Raw genomic sequence first — 20,461 nt, 5'->3', positions numbered from 1 at the left:
CATAAAAATATCTTGTTAACTCCTAAACTCACATTTGCTAATTTGGTCTGTCTTAGCTGCTTATATCTGAGATCTGAGACTTCCACTCATAGCTAGCTGATGTTCACAGCGTGCTTAAAGGCACTGACTTTCCTGCATCTGCATCCTCAGGAGTTTGTCCTCATCCCCTCACGAGTCTCCGAAACAAAACTTTATTCAGGAGGTCCTGACTGCGTATGGCTGTCTGCTGGCCGCTCTGGTGGGTCTCCGGCCCTCTGAGAGATGCCCCTCCCTCAGCCCTCTGAGAGAGGCCCCTCCCTATGCTGCCTGGCTCGCTCTTTCCTTCTCAAGCCTGCTTGAAAAATGGAGAAAAGCCCAGAGCCCTCCACTGAAGCAGCTACTTTCTCAGTGTAAGAAATCAGACCATGTGGTCATCAACATTGTATCATTTACATTTATGTATTAAGTTTTGTGCAGATTTCAATCATTTGAAATACAATAAATAGTCACTAGAAGCAAAGACCTGAATAAAAAGGGCCAAGACCTCCATATTTTCTTGGGGATTTGTTTCCCTTACTGTAGTTCTTATACATTCACCTGTGAGAAGTTCTTATGAGCCACTCTGCCTGCTGCAAGCCTTTGAAGAAAAATGCCCCTAGTTGGGAACGACTGTTCTGTTTACACACACACACACACACACACACACACACACACACACACTACACCTGTTCCTGACACACCTGTTAGTCCAAAATCAGTGATGCAAACACCCTGCAGGAAGGACAGGGCTCTGGAAGACATTGCCTTTTTCCTTTTCCCTTTGGTACCCAAAGAGCTAAGCAAGTGGCTCCTCGTAGGGACAAGACGTGGGGAATTCCTGCCTGACTCACAGGGAATAAATCTGCTCCAAAGCCACGAGGTTTCAGTTTGTGGGTGCTGGAAAACACGCCTCAGGGGGGGAGAGGCCTGCTGTGGAGATGTGACCTGAGTGAGGTGCGAGGATTGGATATGCAGGTGGGACCGTGTACCACCTTCTCCTTACCTGGGGGAGGGGGTCTCCCTTGCTTGGGGAAAGTCACTGACAGAGGACGGTCAGGCTGTTTTGGAAACAAAGCTCCTCATGGATGGACTCTCCTGCATACAGCTCTTCTGACTGCATTCAGCATCAACGTCGTGTCCCACAGCCCCGGGGCTCATCGCAGTGGGCCCCCGGCCATCCTCACGGCCGCTCTCTACAGGCTAAAAAGGTTCAGGACAGTCTCAGGAGTGTTAGGTGCAAAACTCATCAGTCACCTTACAGCAAGTATTTCTCAAGCCCAGCCGTTAGGTCTTTGTAAAGTGTCGTCCACAGACCAGCAGGGTGGGCATCGCCTAGGAGCTTGTTAGGAATGCAGTCTCAGGCCCCACCCCAGAACTTCTGAATAGGAGTCTGTACTTCAACGAATTCCTCAGGGAATGTCTATCGATATTAAAGGTTGAGAAGTCCTCAAGGAAGTAAAACAGGAAGGGAGACGATCCACTCCTCTAGAAGCTCCCACATGGTTAGGAAGATATGACTTGTAGATATGAAACCATGAAGCAGAGTGCATGTCTATATCATTGAGCACGTTTTGGAAGAAAACTTGGATACAGAACACCTAGACCAAGTCCTGCCTCAGCCACTACTTTCACTGAGCCTCAGCTTCCTCATCTGTACAGTGGGAATAATACTTATCCTGTCTACCTTATAGATGGATGGTCCTAGGTGGGAAAGCATGATACCCATAAAAAATACTATTGAATGTTAAGTACTCTAAGTGCTACAGAGGTGCTGGGATGAGAGAGTCTGGGAAGATCCATTGGGAGGCTGAAGGTGGCTTTTTAAAGATATTGGACCATACACTTTACTAAAGCAAGATGGAAAAATGTACATTTTGACCTTTGCACCTCATATAGACTCTAGCCTGAGCTACAGAGAGCTCCCTCTGACCAGCTTTCATCCTGACAATCTGCTCGTGGTCAATTCCACGGGTCTCAAAACACACACTCAATGCCACTGGGTGTGTTACAAAAGGCACAAAGCAAATAGATGTGGTCTCTGTGGGGAGGCTGACAAGAGCCCTATTGCTGCAAACCTTAACCCTGGTTTGTAGTATATGGAAACGGATTTGTTTGTCATTTTGCATGAAGATGTCTGGACAGCGCAAGAGGATGCAGGGGGTGCAGGGGGAGGTAAAGGAAATTAGCATGAGTTCTCAGGTAATCATTTTCCTAGATGATGCCTATTAAGCCTTTGCGATGTACTAGATGATTGCATGCTTTTTCCCCCCCATTTAATCCTCACTACGACCCTATCAGACAGATAGGGACAAAAAGTTCCCACTTCACAGATAAGGAAACTGAGGACTTAGGATCTGAATCCAGGTTGGTCTGCTTTCCAAAGCCCATGACCTTAACTGCAAGCTAACCTGCTAAAGTGTGTGAGAATCTCTGGGATTCCTAGTGCAGATGAAACAATGTGGCTGCTTTTGTTGTGAAACCTGGCTCGCTCTGACTCGCTGACGTTTGCCATGCTTGTCCTGAGCTTCTCCAGAGAAATGCCGTCTTCTGGCAGGAAAAGATAAAAACTGCTGATACAAATGAGTCACTACACTGGCTATAATTAACAGTGATGCAAGAGCCAGATGCAAACCAAGAGGGGCCTCAGGACCTGACTTTTAGGCAGCCCAAACTTTGAGCTGCACTTCAACGCAGAAAAGTCTCTGTTGTGAGCTGCTGTCTGCTCAAGATACATTTTAAATGAAGAAATGAAGCCTGGAATGCACGCAAGCTCCCAGATAACGGAGTTGAGAGGGGCGGCACCAAATTAATCTCCTTATTTACAACTGAAAAACCATCCACCAGGATCAGAAAGAGAGTTTATACTTTATAGATAACGTAGATCTTTGCCTTTCACACTCGGCTGCCCTGGAAAGTCTAAGCAGTTTCCAACCTGCTGAGCTAATTTATAGCAACTACCATTGTAAATTTGGTTGTACTAGGTGTTCAGTTTATACTCTCCTGATTGCAGTGTATAGCAGTGAACTTTTCAAAAAAAGACCAGTTATCATGTGCATCTCTCTACTCTCTTTTGCTGACCTGGAGTAAGCAGTGATGCAATGAGAGCCCGATGAAAATGACTCTGAAAATACAACTCCCCCCGTGCCATCCACATGGCATGATGAGAGGAGAAGGCGGTGCTCTCTGGCTGCTTCTATGACCAGTAATTGCCTCCTGAGGTTCAACTGAGAGAAATAACTGAGAGTGGTCAGGACCTGGATAGACTTAAGTGGTGACTGATGTCAGCGTCAGCATCTTACCTGTTTAAGAGAGGCTCAACTGTCCTCAAGATTTGTACACAATACAGCTGATAGAATCTTACCACTTTCCTTTTGAATAGACTTTAATTGAGAGCGAAGTGAAAAATGCAGGTTACATTTTTAGTGTTACTTAGTGTTATATGTTGGAAGATCAACACCAAAACAGTGATTCATCTAACATTTATACATTTCCTAACTTTAGTTGTCAAACAGCAAATCATTATCAGATATATATATTTACACAATAATTTCAAGCGACAGTAAATAATAAACTCCCTCCCTTAAAAAACAAAACACACACATACACCCAACCACCTTTAAACAATGGATTTCCTCACACTAGTAAGTCTCATTTTTTTTCACATATACTTGTAGACCCAAAGTTACTTAAGTTACTAAAGAACAGTCTTATCAGTGGAGATCCCGGACCAGCCCTTATTTTCTTTTAGAGTCCCTTTAATTTTTTACAACTTGAAGCCACATAACCAGTGTGGTCTGTATACTCTTAAGGACACCCCAAATGATAAAAATGAATTCCACTTCCTTTGTGTGAGGAGATACGTACATCTCTGAAGATGGATATGATTACAACTCAAAAAAGTCAAAAAGAAACACAAAAACAAAATCTCAGATCCTCAAGCACGGTTTCTTAAGAGCACTGTGCTAATGTTAACATGGAATTAACTGAATGATAAAAGATTCTTTTAGATATCTCTGCAGAGGTACTGGTTAGTTCTGATTCTTTTTTCAGCTGCTTGAAATGCTTGAGTTTTAAAAGTTGCCTGGTGGCGCTACATCCTGCTTTCCAGGTTAGCAGCCTGCCTAAGCTCCGGAATGTCGGACGGCACTCACCCCCAGTGCCTTGCTCTCTGATTTATTTCTTGCTGTTGCTGTTAGTAAATGGAAACCATGACAAAGTTTACATTAGCAGACACATCCACATGCCCTGGCCTATAAATATTCTACGATGGAAAAAGGTACAATGACTCCATTCCTCGTGAAAATGAGCGTGAAAGGAGAGGGGGCAGGGGGGCGCATTACCAACAATGGCTCTTCTTACAGTGGAAAATCCAGACCAAATGGCAATGGGCTTTTAACTAACTGGACACCGACAGCCACTGCTCCAGAGCCTTACGAGTCAACTAAAAGTTGGCTAAGCAGAGACCAACTCCTCTGGGCAAACCTGGTAGGATCCAGTAGTACAGGCGTCTTTCTCAGAAGCTGGATGAAGAAGATCAACCTCCGTTTCCTTCTTAGAGAGGCGAGTGAGGAGGAATTTTAAAGTCAGCTTTGAAAGTAGTTCACACACTGTCCTGCCTGAGACACAGAACGGTGCCTGGCGTGGACCCCTCAAAGCGCCAGCTGGAGTTTGCTCATGTTTCTCTGGTGCATGTTGTGATGGCGGACTAATTCGTCTGACCGGGCAAACTTTTTCTGACAACTGGGCCACCGACAGCTGAAGGGCTTTTCACCTGTTGACACAATGGCCAGTCAGAGACGCTTGCGGTGGAGAGATGGGGCGCAAGTTCAATCATCAAAGGCCCAAATTAGATCATCACAAGACACCCACTCCAGATTCTCTCTAGCTCTTTCCCTAAGCTAACAAATCGGGCTCATCTCGCAAGCAGCCTTGAAGTGGCAGCACCTCTGGGGCCTTAAGGATTAAAATACTGTGACAATTATAAAGTGTTATTGAGTCAGAAGACTTGGGAAATGGGAGAGAAAGAATGAGTCTAGTTAATGGAAATGTCTGGGCAATTCATATTTAATCAAGGGGGAAAAACATTTGGTAAAACCCCTGCCATTAGACTGTTTTGTGAACTGTGTAAATGTCTCCCCTTTGCTGTTTAAGGAGGGAATTGAGCTTAATTGGGAGGCAAGGGCCTCAGGATCATCAACCTGGATATTGTTGATTGACAGCCACCCAGTAGCGGAGCTGTGACTGTAGCTTTAATATCTCTGTCTGTATAGATATTCTGGATGGGCTGGGTGTTTTTAAATAAATCACTGACAGCAGTGCACATGGTATTTGCTTCTTTTACCTTAAAGGGTTACTCAGCATAATACCCATTATACAGAAGATTCTAACTGAGGCATGGTTTTGAGATTTTTAACAAGCTTGCCAAAAAATCGAGGCTTCTCCATCTAAGGAGGCCTCAGAAGATCCTTCCAAGCCTCATTTTGGATAGGGAAGATAATCAGCATTTATGAATGCCTAATATGTGCCAAGCCTTGTGCTGGGATATTACACACACACATATATACATACATATATATTCAAATATATATATATACACATATATACACACACACACACATATATATAATTCCGTGTACTCCTTACAGCAGCCTGTAAGGCCAGCATTATTATCCCCGCTCTACAGATGAAGCTGGACCTCTGGTGAGGGCAGACCCAGGCAAGACTTAAATCCAGGTCTGTCTGATTCCAAAGCCCACACACTTTGCTGCATCATACCTCGATGCATTGGACCTCGACATAATGGAAATACAGCCATAGCTTTATCTTAAGTAAAAACGTTGCAGGAGCCTATTCCTGTACCACCTGGGGATGTTCTCAGGATATGGCTAGTCCCACGTTACTTTCTCTGAGAACTACTGGATGGGACAAGCACTGAGAAATGTCCCAGGAGAGGTGCTGTTCCAGGGTCAGAACTGGAGGCCAGTCAAATAGAGCATTAAACAGTCTGCTGGTGACATAGGTCACTTTGTACATATACAGAGATGCACCGGGTAGGGAGCAAGGTACAAGCGATGATAACTCTTTCCCACCAAGTTATGAGCTCAGGACTAAGGCCAAGAAGTGACACCAAAGGCACGTGAGTAAGGGAATGAGATGCCCATCCCACCAACTCTGGGGCACAGGGGCCTTGACTGTCAGTACGTACAGCCTGTTGGGGCTGAGAATCCAGGACTTCACAGGGGCTCATGACCTCCCATTTCCCTCACCTCCTACTCACTGTTCCTCTGCTCTTTCTGATCTGGCTCCTGTTCCCCACCCCCACCGCCAGCCATGATGTCAAAGAACACCTCCCGATGGGCAAATCCCAACCTCTTCTCCTGTCAGTCATCATTCTCCTCAGTCTCTCAATGGAATTCAACTCTGCTGACCTTGGGTCTCTTCTTTATTCTCTATCCTCCCTGGGCTGCAAGGTGAACCCAGGCTCTTTCCCCAACAAAGAAGGCAGTGGGTAGGTGGGCTGGGAGAAGACAGAACTGGGTTTGCTACTTACTAGCTTTGGGACTTTAGACAAAGTCATTTTATCACGTGCCTCAGCCTCCTCATCTGTAAAATGGGGATAAAACGTGCCTACCCTACTCTTCTTCCAAGGATGGTGTGAAGATAAAATGAGATAACCTAAGCATTGGCCCTCCCTCCAAAGCTAGAAAATACACAACAAAGATGGTGCTATTTTCATTATGAATCACACCAGCCTTGTGGAGAAGCAAAAACTTTCAGCAGCCAGTGAATTAATGTCCTATTCCCCTCTCTATTCTAGTACGAAGGAAATAATACCCACACTCTGATATGGGTCTGGCAGAAACCATGACTGCTCCTGCAGCATTAACTTTTAGCAGAGCAAAGATTCAGTCCTCTGAAAATAGTGTTGTGAAACGCAAACTTTCAGGAAAATAAGTGTTTGGCTTGCTAGAATTTTTGCTGTTTTTCTGTAAGGTTGATTATCCTATCAAACTGAGTTGATAAAAATGTGATGCAACAAATTGGGAACAGCAGGGACCTAGCTTATCTCTTCACTTCATTCTGGACAATCATGAAAAGAGTTCTTTTCACATCTCTTATGCTCTGCGTCCCCCACCCTCATTCCTTCTTAAACAATGTTGTTATTTAAAGATAGCCATGCACTGTTCTTTCTCTCCACTGAATCTAAACCTGCTTAGAACTTTTACACTTGTTTTTTCCAATCTCTCTCATCACAAGCAACTCCATTCAACAGTAGTTTAAAAAAATAATGAAAAATAAATGTGAAGAAAAGTTTACGCACTTGTTTTACCTGTATGAGTCCTGGTGTGGGTCTTCAGATGGTCAGACCGGGAGAACTTTCGCTGACAAGTTTTACACTGGAATGGTTTCACACCTAAACGGACAGAGAAGGTCTAGCCGTGGCCCTAACCATGTGGGGCAAAGCAAGGCCCACAAGGCCTACTTCCCGGCGGCCCAAGGAGCCAGGCATCTCCAGCCACGCCTGCAATATCTGCCTCGCCCTCAGATTTCCCCAGTACCCCAGGCCCAGCAGGAACCACCTGATTCTACAAAGTAATCCTTGAAGACCTGTGTTCTTGGGAACAACTACTGCTTAACCACAAATGTCCAGCTTCTCACCAAGTTCTCAGCTGTGTCTGAGACTGAAAAAGTGAATCACACACTACAAATGGGATTTTGCTCTCCACCACTCATGTTCTTTATTGACACTCAGTGTATCAACAGCAAATTGCTAGTGGGAATATCATGGCTCTGTGGTTTTCAGGGGAAATATGGGATGTTTCTTTTTCTTTCCTTTCTTCTTCTTTTTTTTTCCCCCCTTAAGGAAAGGTAAATCCCCAGAGATTAGGGGGAAAAAATTAATGGAGAAACTAAACAAACAAATGGCTGACCCTCTCACATCCATACTGAACAATAAAGAGAATCACAAAATCAACCATGACCCGAGGGAACACAGTGCCAGCAACGAGAAGGGAGCCTACAAACCTGTGTGTCTCCTTTGGTGTCTTTTGAGCTGGTCTGAACGAGAAAACCTTCGCTCACAGTCCTTGAAGTCACACTGGTATGGCTTCTCACCTTGGGGAAGACACATATTCCGTTTGAAAATGATACTGGAAATGAGGATCTCATTAGAGGCAACTTCTCTTACTGGGACTGAAGGGATCCCAAAATGCTGAAGGCACTCGGGTGGAAGGTTTCGGGGATGTACTGCCAACCACAGTGTGAGGTTAAAGGCCCACCTATACGTACACTCATGGGCAGGAGGCGTAGAAGGGGGTTGCGTGAATAAGGATGTGTTAGAAGTGAATGGAGGGGGAGTTCCCTGGTGGCGCAGTGGTTAAGAATCCGCCTGCTAATGCAGGGGACACGGGTTCGATCCCTGGTTCGGGTGGATCCCACATGCTGCGGAGCAACTAAGCCTGGGCGCCACAACTACTGAGCTCGCGTGCCACAACTACTGAAGCCTGCGCACCTAGAGCCCGTGCTCCGCAATGAGCAGCCACCGCAATGAGAAGCCCGCGCACCGCAACAAAGAGTAGCCCCTGCTTGATGCAGCTAGAGAAAGCCCGTGCACAGCAACACAAGACCCAACGCAGCCAAAAATAAATAAATTAAAAAAAAAAAGAAGTGAAGGGAATTCAGGTTCTGGAGTCTGACGCTGGGGTCACATCCAGCTCTTCCACTTAAAGTGCTGGTTGAGGTATCATTTCCTCACTGTGAAATGGAGCCAATAATCTGACAACTTCCAAGGATTTATAAGCAGATTACAACAGACCATCCACATAAGGGTCTTAGTCCAGTGCCTACCTAGCACAGAGACAGTGCTCAAAAAGTACTGGCAGAGAATATTTAAACAAATAATAAACCAAAGCAGTCTTAAGTCCTAGGCTGAGTCTGAGGCAGAATTCTGGGATGGATGTGCCTTGGAGCCAGCCCTGTGAAATAAGTGTTTTATGTTTTATGGCCTGAAGATGTGGTGTTCTCTGCTACTGACTTCCCATTCCTGAGTCAGGCATAAACAGCTGCATGGTTGTGAGGTGCTCAAGTTAAACCAGGAGCCAGAGCCTTTAGAGTTTTTGGTATCCCTTTACCCGAGAGAAGTCAGGACTGGGATTACACAACCTCCTGCCTCAGAATGGAGAAGCCCCACCCCTGTCCTCACTGGAGAAAGTTCAGCCAAATCCTGGGAACTGCGCCCCCTGAATGCACTGAGCGACCCTGGGCCATCCCACCTTCTTATGAGAATTCTGAGTCACCAGCATTCTGGGATGGAGAGCAAGCCTTCCCAGGATCAGCCGGCTTTTTCTGTTGCTGGGCAGTGCCTGGTTACCCTTCCAGCCTCATGACCCCCTCTGTTTCCCTGATTAATCTATATTCCTGCTATACAGAGCTCACCATTCCCGAAAACTGCCTTGTACTTTGCTCACACTAAACATCCTTCATCCCTATCTCCGGATTCCTAACCCATCAAAAACTCTACTGCACGTCCCTCACAAATGCCGCTTCCTCTGCGACGCCTTCTTGGAAACTTCATGTTCACACAGAAAGCCCTTCCTTCCCTCATTACAGAACTTATTACAGAACGTCTAACATGGGGCCGTGTCCAGGTCTAGTTCTGCCGCAAGCTGGAAAATCCTGAGGGCAGGAGTCTTTCCTTAACTTGCTATTGATATCCAGCCCAGCAACTTAAGCTTCACCTCTTCAACCTGGGAAAAGCAACACTCTTGTTCAGTCTCATGTCTTTTCTCTGCCTTTCTGCTCCTGCTCATCCTTTACTTCCTCTGCCCAACCTTGCCAACCCTTTGATGGTTAACCCAAGCCCTTCCTCCTCCAAGAAACGAACGGCGCTCACTCGAGCAAGTCTTCTCAGCACCTCCAGATTCACACACTCTCTGTCCCTTTTCATTTGTGTATGTCTTGGCTCCAAAACAGACCACAGACTCTTTGAGAAGGCGGCCTGTGACTTGGAGTTGAAAGTCGTGAGTTTAAGTCCCGCTTCCCTATACCCTACCACTGGATAATTGTGCGTGAGGATTAAATGAAATAATGCATGTAGAGAATTTGGCACATAGAAAGTATTGAATATAAAAGTACTTAACATAATAGTCTGTACTATTATTATAAATAAATACCAAAAGATGGCACTCTTTCAAGAAAGGGACTTCAGCGTTGTTAAATACCCCGCCCTCCTCGTCTTCTGCAAGGAAGCATTTCTTTTTTTTTTTTACGCGGGCCTCTCACTGTTGTGGCCTCTCCCATTGCGGAGCACAGGCTCCGGATGCGCAGGCTCAGCGGCCATGGCTCACGGGCCCAGCCGCTCCGCAGCATGTGGGATCTTCCCGGACCGGGGCATGAACCCGTGTCCCCTGCATCGGCAGGTGGACTCTCAACCACTGCGCCACCAGGGAAGCCCAAGGAAGCGTTTCTTAAAGGTTCCAGCGGGTCTGGGGGTCATGACTATCTTGCCCACTGCCTTCCCCTCCCACAGACATCTAACCCTCACTGTTTTCTAAGTGCCTTTTAAAATTTCTACAACCACATTGCCTTCAATGTATTACATCCGTCTAGGCAGAACTTTACTTTATTATTTTCCTTATAATCTTAACAGATAGTTTTCAAATGATCCCATTTGGGGAAATATGTAAAAATATAACATGCAACTGGTTCTCTCATCTTCAGCTTCAAAGCAAGTGGTTTACTGAGTGCAACCTCAGGTCTATGCCAGAATTGCATCCTCCAGACGCAATGGCTTAGCAAAGACCAATGGTCTAAAGAGATCTGAATGCAGCTCACTTTCTTCTCCAGCTTCTCCAAAGCAAAGTCCACAGTAACAATAAAATAATGATGGTAATCATAACAATGTAGCTTCCCTTCTGCCGTGGAAAGAATGGTACCAACTCCCCAGCAGGAAAGCCTGTGCTTTGCCCGGCTTTTCTGTAGGGGAGACCTAGCCACACCCCTATCTAGTGCCCACAAGGCCAAGAGCAGACATTTGTGAATGGCTGTTCACATTCAAGGCAGCCAACAACAGCACATGGCCAGTTCTCTCTTTCCCAGAGGCAGACCCCTTGATCTGTGGGAAAATCCAGTTTTCTTTAAAACATCATCAAAAATCATCATCCCTTTTTTTTAAGATTGAAAACAAAAATTAAACCTATAAGCCATTTTCCCATTCCTATCTGGTTGGTTATTACTAACCCAAGCAGTTAAGTTCTTCTTTGGACCATCTTTTCCTAAGTCTTATGATGACCTTGCATATCAAGCTCTCAGAATCATCTGATTACCAAGCTCCCAGGCTAGCTGTAACTCCTTTAATTCAATTTGGTTTTAGAAGTTAATCTAGTCTCAACAATTGTATAAGGTAGGTGAGGCAAGTGAAATCTGAAGAACAGTTAGGTAACTTGCTCAAGGTCACACCACCTGGTGGTGACGCCAGAATTCAAACACAGGTCTCTTTAATTCTGTGGAATTCTCTCTCCACCTATTCTGCTCTGCCCTTCTTTAATAAAGGATGGACCATCAGGATACAAAATGACCTGGCATCCTTTTTCCATCGCCTGGGCCAGATCTTTGAAAGCAGCACCTACTTTCCATCTCAGAAATCACCTGTGTCCTGGCAGCACAGGAGCCGGGAGCACTGCTGCCCAAAGGCCACCAGAGCCAACGCTGGACAATGGACGCACTTACCAGTGTGCTTCCGGCTGTGCATCTGTAAGTGAGACAGCTTAAAATATCTCTTATTGCAGCCCGGGTAAGCACACATGAAGGGGCGTTTCTCACTGGTCTCAGATGCTGACCGAACAAGAGTCGGGGCTACTCCGGGCACTCGCCGCACGTCCTGCAAGCAGAGTGTAGGAGAAACGGAGGTTTTAAGGCACATGTGAACATTCATGTTGGTCCCGAGGAAAGTGAGCATTGAAGTATTCCCAAAGAAGGGATGGCGGATGTGAGGCCTAAGCCAGTCCCCACCACACCTGAGGCGCCCATAGCAGATGTCACTAATGGGTGACAGAGCAGTATATTCTACAGTGCAGTGCTCTAACATCATCACGGCTATCAACCAGAATGGGGACTTGAAATAAAGTCTGTTTGGTACTGCTGATCTGGAGCATCTGGAAAAGAAACGCTGGTGACTGGAAGAGCTCCCAATCCATCCTGTCTCTCAGCTTCTCCTCTTGAGGCAGTGAGGTCTGGAAGTCCAAAGCTCCAGGTTCTATTCTATTCCCTCCCACTCGGGACACCTGACCACATGACCTTGGGCCCAATCTGCAATGGGTTGGGAAGTCTTTAGTAGAGAAACACAAAGGATATTAAATGAACCCCCAACTGAGCAGACCTTCCACATATGAGTCAATGACAAGGAAGAAGGAGCTCCTGGGATATGGAGGTTCTGTCTGTGAAGGGAGCTGAAACTCCAGGAGGGCCACGGTGTGGCCAGGGCAATCCTTTACTAGAGACACTCAGAAACACTGTGTCCGCCTTCCGTCCACTTCACGTGTCCATCTCAGGGCATTCTTCTGATACCCCTTATCTTGTGCGAGTGAGTGTGTGCATGGCCGGTCCTCCATGAAAAGGAGCTACGGGGAAACGGTGAGGCAAAAGCCCCTTAGGCTCCTGGGACCAAAGAGTCATAGACAGGAACAGTGGAAGTGCCTGAGGCATCACTGTATCCCTTGTGCTCTCACAGATGTGCAGTCAAGGCCCAAGAGCACGGCCACAGTTCGTGTTAAGACCTGGAAACACTTCTGAGCTTAACTCACTCCTGCCCTGTGCACTTCCCACACCACCCCCAAGCTCCTGTTTGCGTTCCTATTTCACACTGCCTTGCACCGTGAGATCTTTTTGAAGAAAACGTACAGTAGTCTCATATAGCTCTGCTATTGATGGGCCACACAGTGCCTCAAGGCAAAATGTGGCATAAGTTTAAATGGTGAGCCAGCTGTGTCCGACTGGTCTACTCTAGCAGAAAATGAACACCCATCTGGTCTGGAGTCTATCAGAGGACATGACAGCGAGTCTGACAAACTGCGCTTGGTGGAAAGGAAGGCAAAAGGAGCTTTTTACACTTCCTTTAATTCATCCTGAAGGCAGCACACATGGCAATAGGACATAAATCTGAGTTGTCAATGTCAGCCGGTCCTGGTGGAAGAGTCTGATGGTACTTGTCTGATTGCCATCTGATTGCCATCATATTTCTGTAACCCTTGCCTTTATTCCCACCATTGGAAGGCCTGAGATGAGGGAGCACGCTGTTCTATCACCATGATGCTTCTGGAAACATTAATCAGAACATCTCAGAACACTTGCCCCACACATCACGTGAGGACTTGGCCCACACACAATTTGTTTCTAGTGTGCTGACTAGGCCGGTGAAAGAATCTCAGTCATTCCTCATGTTGCAGACACTGAGTCACATGCCAGAGTCACAAACACAAGCCCTTGGTAACTGCACATGTTTCTGAGCATCCAAGAGATGCTCCCTGAAGGTGGCCTTCCATCGAGTTTCCTGAATTCTCTGAAAACGTCAGCCTTTTTACTTTACTTTCTTTACTCTCCCTTAGAACCGCACAACACACAAAGTGAACCCTAATGTCAACTATGGACTTCAGTTAATGATGTATCAATATTGGCTGATCATTGTAACAAATGTACCACCCATACAAGATGTTAATAATAGGGGAGACCAAGGGATGGGGTGAGGGGTGGATATGGGAACTCTCTGTACTTTCTGTTTTTCCTTAAACCTAAAAACTGCTCGAAAAAAATGAATTCTATCTTTTAAAAAAAGTCCATGTATAAAACTTAGCACAATGCCTGGCATAGAGAAAGTGTCCAGCCATACGTGGTGCTGTTATTATTGTTATTTTTATTATTAGCGATGATAGACTCTAACTTTGGGCGCTTTACCTTGAGGGACCACGTCTCCTTACAAGTCAAGAGTCCAGGTCATTATTCAAGCTCATTTACCCCCGATACAAGGTGTGCGCGGCCCACCCTGGAGAAGGTGAGTTAGGCAGTGAAGGAGGAAGGGAAGGGGTTCTGCAGGAAGCATCCTGGCCTGAGTCAGGGAGGCAGCCACATCCACACTGGCCTCTGGAGAGGAGGAGGCCCCCAAGCTGCCCCAGTGGAAGAGGAGGGGTCCCTGCTGTCACAGGAGCCTACAATTAGGAACAGACTTGCCAGGGCCAAATGGCCTTCAGCAAGGAAGTGAAAGACTGTTGGGAAGGAAAGAGGCATCTGGGGCCCCTGCACACTCACCTGAATGCCCCTGAAGACGCCATGGGTGTGTATCCTGTACTGAGCACCACAGAGGATGGGAGTGGTATGGTTATCACTATCGTACCCCGTGCCGTGGCTGCAAACACAAAGAAGGGAGAACAAGACTCAGGCTGGTTCACAGGCACCCTTTGGAAATGCACATCTGCAGCAGAAGGAATGTTCTTTAAAAGCTCTCGGGACGATACGGTAGGTTTCTGTCTTCCTCCACTGGGGCTGCTTTGGAAACAGGGCTCTGTGAAAGGCGGGGCTGCTCAATCCTCGGGTCACCCTCACACAGCCCCTCAGGCTCAGATTCTCGAGGGCACACCACCTGGGTCTATGCCTCTCTCAGACAAGCCGGGCAAAGTCACAGTGCAGGATTTCATCCGCAGCAAATTGTTTACCATCAAAACGGGGCTGACAGCTGTGAATATCTCAGGAATGAGCAGATGCCTCAAGTTTCACATGGAGTGCAAGGAATTTCTGTCGGCACCTCATGACTCAGTTTTTACCAGATAGCACCAACTAAGTGATGACACTTACAAGAAGAGATGTCACACCCTCAGAAGTGGGGATTACACATCTGTGGCTCGGCTCCACTTAACCCACAGATCAGTTTTCCAGATCAGCTTAACTCTTTGCAGCCAACCCGTACCCTAGGTGGACACTGGATAGGTAATCTTCCTCCTTCCTTCCTCTGACCAGTCCTCTAGTCAGAGCTCAGTTGACCTTGGACTACTATCAAGGGCTGAGGGATGGAGAAGGTTGAGAAGAACACCTTGGAAGGGGTGGATGTTCTGCTCTAAAAGTATTCTCCCCTTCGGGCACAAGCTGATCTCTGTTCTGCAGTTATTTTACTTCCAGATGAGGCAGACTGAGGGTTCCAACCCACACGGGCAGCACAGTATAATCATATCTAGACTCACCACGGGGAGCTTTTACAAAACGCCTCTGTAAAATGGTACAGCTGCTTGGACAATGTCTGGCAGTTCCTCAAAAGGTTAGATATAAAGTTATCATATGGCCCAGAAATTCCACTTCTAGGTATATTCCCAGAAGAAATGAAAATATATTTCTCCGCAAAAACTTGTACACATTGTTTATTGGCAGCATTATTCACAACAGCCAAAAAGTGGAATCAACCCAAACGTCCATTGGCTGACGGTGGATAAAGAAAATATAGTATATTCCTAAAATGGAATATTATTTGACAACAAAAGGAATGAAGTACTGGTACATGACAAGGGACAAACCTTGAAAACATTACGCTAAGAGAAAGGAGTCCGTCACAAAGGACCGCCTGTTGTGTGACTCTCTTTATAAGAAACGTACAGAATAGGCAAATTTATAGAGACAGAAAGTAGATAGATGGGTGGTTGGTTGCCTAGGACTGAGGATTTTGAGGGGAAATGGAGAGTGACTGGTAAAAATGTCCTCAAATTGTGGTACTAGTCATACAACTCTGTGAATATACTAAAACCACTGAACTGTACGCTGCAAATGGGTGAATGATAGAGTATGCGAAATATATAAAGATGCTTAAAAAATTACCTTGGGGGTGGGGGAGGGATAAATTGAGAGACTGGGACTGACATATACACACTACTATATATAAAATAGATAACTAATAAGGACCTACAGTATAACACAGCAAACTCTTCCCATTTCTCTGTAATGACCTGTATGGGAAAAGAATCTAAACAAGAGTATCTATGTATATGCATAACTGATACACTTTGCTGAACAGGAGAAAGTAACGCAACGTTGTAAATCAACTATACTCTAGGGCTTCCCTTGTGGCGCAGTGGTTGGGAGTCTGCCTGCCGATGCAGGGGACGCGGGTTTGTGCCCCGGTCCGGGAAGATCCCACATGCCGCGGAGTGGCTGGGCCCGTGAGCCATGGCCGTTGAGCCTGCGCGTCCGGAGCCTGTGCTCCGCAACGGGAGAGGCCACAACAGTGAGAAGCCTGCGTACCGCAAAAAAAAAAAAAAAAAAACTATACTCTAATAAAAATTAAAGTGATTGTGCCAAAAAACTAAAACAAAATAAAATTGCAAGCATTTATAAATAAACTACCTCTGGGGACTACTATGCATTTTTTTAAGCCTCTGGGTGCAATCAACTGTCTGTCAGAGCTGAGAACCCCTACCCTCTGCCTCTGTTACTCTAGACATTCCCAGGGGCCCGATGCAGGAGGCAGGCACCCCACTCCATCTGGGACTGGCTCAACTCTCACTCACCCAGGGGAGAGAACTCCTGAAGGGAAGAGCACATGCCAGGGCGATGGACATGTCCACACACCCAGCGGCCACAGCAGCTGTGGCGTTTCACATTTGGCTCTGGCTCCAAACTTTTTAGAAAGAATTGCCTGTCTCCTTCGCACAGAGCAGTGAGAGCAGTTGGGGGAGGTGGGTGGCAGTTCTGCTCCCCCTAACTTCCTACACCTCATCTCCACAATCTTTAGGTGATTTCTGACATACCTGGGGAAAATGTCCCAAAGAGCTGACCCAGGGTCAGACACACAAAAATTGGAAAGAAATGCCAAACTCAGATAGTGTCTGCCTTTCAGAACCTTAGAATGTGCTTGCCAAAAGAAAGAGGCCCTATCTACCCTCCTTACAATTACATTATATAGACAGTGGGGAAGGGAGAGCTGATGAGAACGGCGATGTGGCAGCAGAAAGAGACAAGAATGGTGTTGCCAGGGCTTCCCTGGTGGCGCAGTGGTTGAGAGTCCGCCTGCCGATGCGGGGGACACAGGTTCGTGTCCCCGTCCGGGAAGATCCCACATGCCGTGGAGCGGCTGGGCCCGTGAGCCATGGCCGCTGAGCCTGCACGTCCGGAGCCTGTGCTCCGCAATGGGAGAGGCCACAACAGTGAGAGGCCCACGTACCGCAAAAAAAAAAAAAAGAATGGTGCTGCCAGATTTTGCCTCAAAGGCTGTGAAGAGATGCTGCCTTTGCTTGGTTTAGCCTTCTGCATGGAGCCAAAATGTGACTTACATATTTTGTAGGGCTGAGGGATTTTTAGGGACCCAATGATAGAAGTCTGACTTTTTTTAAAGTTCCACCATCAAAGAGGAAGAACTTGGAATCTCCTGTCTTGGGAGCTAATCTCTGGATGTTATCTGGATTCCTGGAGCGGGGTCGGTGGGTGGGGGACACATAGGAAATAGACTTTTCTCAGGATACTTGTCCCAGGAAATGAAGTGTTGCACCACTCAAAGGGGATGTCATGATCCTCACAGCCAGATGCAACCAACAAACAAAAGAAGCAATAAGACTGTACCTGCCAAATACGCCACTAGATTCTTCTACCAGGTCCGTGAACAAGAAAACCAGCCAGGTCCCTGCTTATTGGCTCTTGTGTCTCCATAAGACAAACTCACCAGTGCAATTCCACACAGTAGAAACCCTGCAACCCCACACTCTTCCCAGCTTGGTCTGCCTAGAACGCTGAGTACAACCCGTGGGCATTCAGTATGGTAATAACTCTCTTTGGGTAAGTAAAAGAAAGCAAGTGAGGGGACTTGGAACCATAGATTGATAAAGGCAGAAAAATCATCTACTCCGACCCCCATTCAAAGCTTCTCCAGCTCATCCTCATGAGCTGGACAACATGACTGGTGACTAGTTTTGAAGGCAGCCCACTCCACTTGGGGAGAGCTCTAATTGTTAGGAAAGGGCTTTCTAAACTGAGCAGAAATCTATCTCCTCATTTCTGTCTTCTGGAGAACCAGAGAGTATTACAATTTTACAGCCATCTCTGTGTATCTCCTCCACTGTATGGTAAACTTGGCCTTGAAGATAGACAGACTGACTTGCTCCCCTCTGTATCCTCTCAACTTTGTGACTGAAGTAAGGTGCATAGTCCTGAAAAATTCCCGGAGATGGACTGAATCTAACTCCTCTTCCACATGACAATCCTTCAGGTACCTGAAGACAGCTCTCCAGACTACAGAGCTGTGGCTCTCACAACTATGACAATGTGAACTGGTATCTAACTTCCATGCTTTCCAGATCATCCTCTTCTTCATCCCCTTAATTTTATGAAGCCCCTCTCAAAGTGTAGGCTTAGGATGGACCCCGGTACCCATGAAGAGTATTTAAATAAGGGACTGAGAAAGGAGGACCACAAGAGTCTTTAGAGGGACTTCCCTGGTGGCACAGTAGTTAAGAACCCGCCTACCAATGCAGGGGACACGGGTTCTATCCCTGGTCCAGGAAGATCCCACATGTCATGGAGCAACTAAGCCCGTGTGCCACAACTACTGAGCCTGCACTCTAAAGCCCGTGGGCCACAACTACTGAAGCCTGAGTGCCCTAGAGCCCGTGCTCTGCAACAAGAGAAGCCACCACAATGAGAAGCCTGCGCACGGCAACGAAGAGTAGCCCCTGCTCGCCGCAACTAAAGAAAGCCCACACGCAGCAACAAAGACCCAAAGCAGCCAAAAATAAAATTTTTTAAAAAGTCTTTAGAATCAGAGAAGTAACATAAATACCTAACACTGGAGAGTATATGCCTTACCCAAAGAGATTCCATTCCGAATTTTTCAAAGTCAGTATGCTAGTCAATACAATGTGTTATGCCCACAGGCTGCCAGAGTTCAATCCCTGGGCAGAGGGTCTGGGGCTTCCCTTCTCAACCTGGACAGAGTACTGCTAACACACCTAAGAGCACACCCTCTCTTAGCACTCAAGTCAGAGTGGTCTTCCTTAGTCAAATAAAATCTCCAACTCCCACCCTAGCACAAACCACAATTAAGGCAGGTATTCCAACCTTGAACTTGAAGGCGTGATTTTTTTTTAACTGCAATTGAGGACTACACATATATCCTTCAAATCCCATTCTATTTCTTTTAGCAAGCTATCCTCAACTGTTGAAATCTTTTTGATTTGGCTTCCAAAGCATTTGCTTTCCATCCCATTTCATGTTATCTCAACAGTTGAAAAGCACCTTTTCTGTTTTCATAAGAGGAAAAACTCTTCCTTGCTGTTGTTGGGAGCTATTATATTAACAGTTTGTACAGTTATTCTCTGGTATCCAAGGCAGTGATAAGATTCTAGAAGGTCTCGCCATAGGGCAACCTGAGGGAAGCCATCATAAAGAATCTGGTCATTTAGATGGGGTCCAGTCCAACAGAGCATAAGCAGGAGTTAATCTGAGACAGAAAAGCTCAGGAAGATGGCAGCTGCCGTTGGGTCAATAGCTATTGTTAAGACCCAGCTGCTAGCTTAAATGGTGAAGTGAAACCAAGCTTTACCCCCAGAGAGATCAGACTTTAAAAGTTCCAATAAGTATGCTGTGGATGAACCAAACAGGAATGAAGGTAGGATTCCTAGAGGTCTGAAACCATTAAAGGGCAAGGAGCTATCAGCCTAGAGAAGAGATTTCTGGGGCCAATGATACACCTTTCAAATAAAGGAATTACAGAGCCCTGGATAGTTGTGGGGTAAAAATTGGTCATGACCCAGAGACAAGGGTGTTATCATTCATGAAGCTGATATCAGAAAGCAGGTTCCAGAGCAGAGCATGAATCCCACCAGACCAAGCAGTTGAGAGACCCCGTATCTCCCTTAGGGTAGAAATGCATGCAGTGACTAGGTCTACCTTCCAAGCCAGATAATGAGGGGAAAGTAAAGGAACCTTGGCACTACACACAGAAAGGCACATGAACCAAGCCTGAGTGAGGCTGGAATTTCTTAGGGAAAAAAAATTGGTGCTTTATAAAATGTTTCCATGTTTTTTCTGTTCTGTTGCCTCAAAAATTTCTCTTTGACAGATAAGATACTGGACTTGGCTGAATGACAGGGGAAATGGATTTGTTGACTCTTTGGCCAAGATAATCAGGGAGAGCACAGGGAAGTACAGTTAGGTATAATGAAGGCAGCCATGGGTACAGCAGGTGGGGAGAAGAGCCAGTGGTAACGATGAGGAGGCTGAGTAATGCAACTGCTTCTTCCTTCATGCCCCGGAGCACTGCACGAGAAACGACTCACCAGCTTGATAAAGATACTTAAGGCAGATCCTTTGGTTTTATTGTTCAACTAGGCACAAATCATTCATTTAAGCACTTGGCCCATCATTATCTTATCTACAAGGACATCAAAAAATAACTAAGCTAGGGCTTCCCTGGTGGCGCAGT

At 46.3% G+C, this 20,461-nt stretch overlaps 1 protein-coding gene across 1 annotated transcript in view; it reads right to left on the bottom strand.

Moving 5' to 3' along the window:
* Positions 1 to 4,667: 4,667 nt before the first annotated feature.
* Positions 4,668 to 20,461, bottom strand: part of WT1 (WT1 transcription factor) — a gene marked incomplete at both ends in the record, with an annotated part of 46,697 nt that continues 30,903 nt past the window's right edge. Inside the window, 5 exon segments of the mRNA XM_079709292.1 lie at positions 4,668 to 4,789; positions 7,349 to 7,432; positions 8,044 to 8,133; positions 11,746 to 11,896; positions 14,317 to 14,413. Of these exon segments, the coding sequence (XP_079565418.1) occupies positions 4,668 to 4,789; positions 7,349 to 7,432; positions 8,044 to 8,133; positions 11,746 to 11,896; positions 14,317 to 14,413 (544 nt within the window).

The sequence above is a fragment of the Hyperoodon ampullatus genome, assembly GCF_949752795.1.
Source record: "Hyperoodon ampullatus genome assembly, chromosome: 7".
Lineage (NCBI taxonomy): Eukaryota > Metazoa > Chordata > Mammalia > Artiodactyla > Ziphiidae > Hyperoodon > Hyperoodon ampullatus.
Note: the sequence above shows the minus strand (reverse complement) of the source record. Positions and strands in the feature narration are given on the sequence as shown.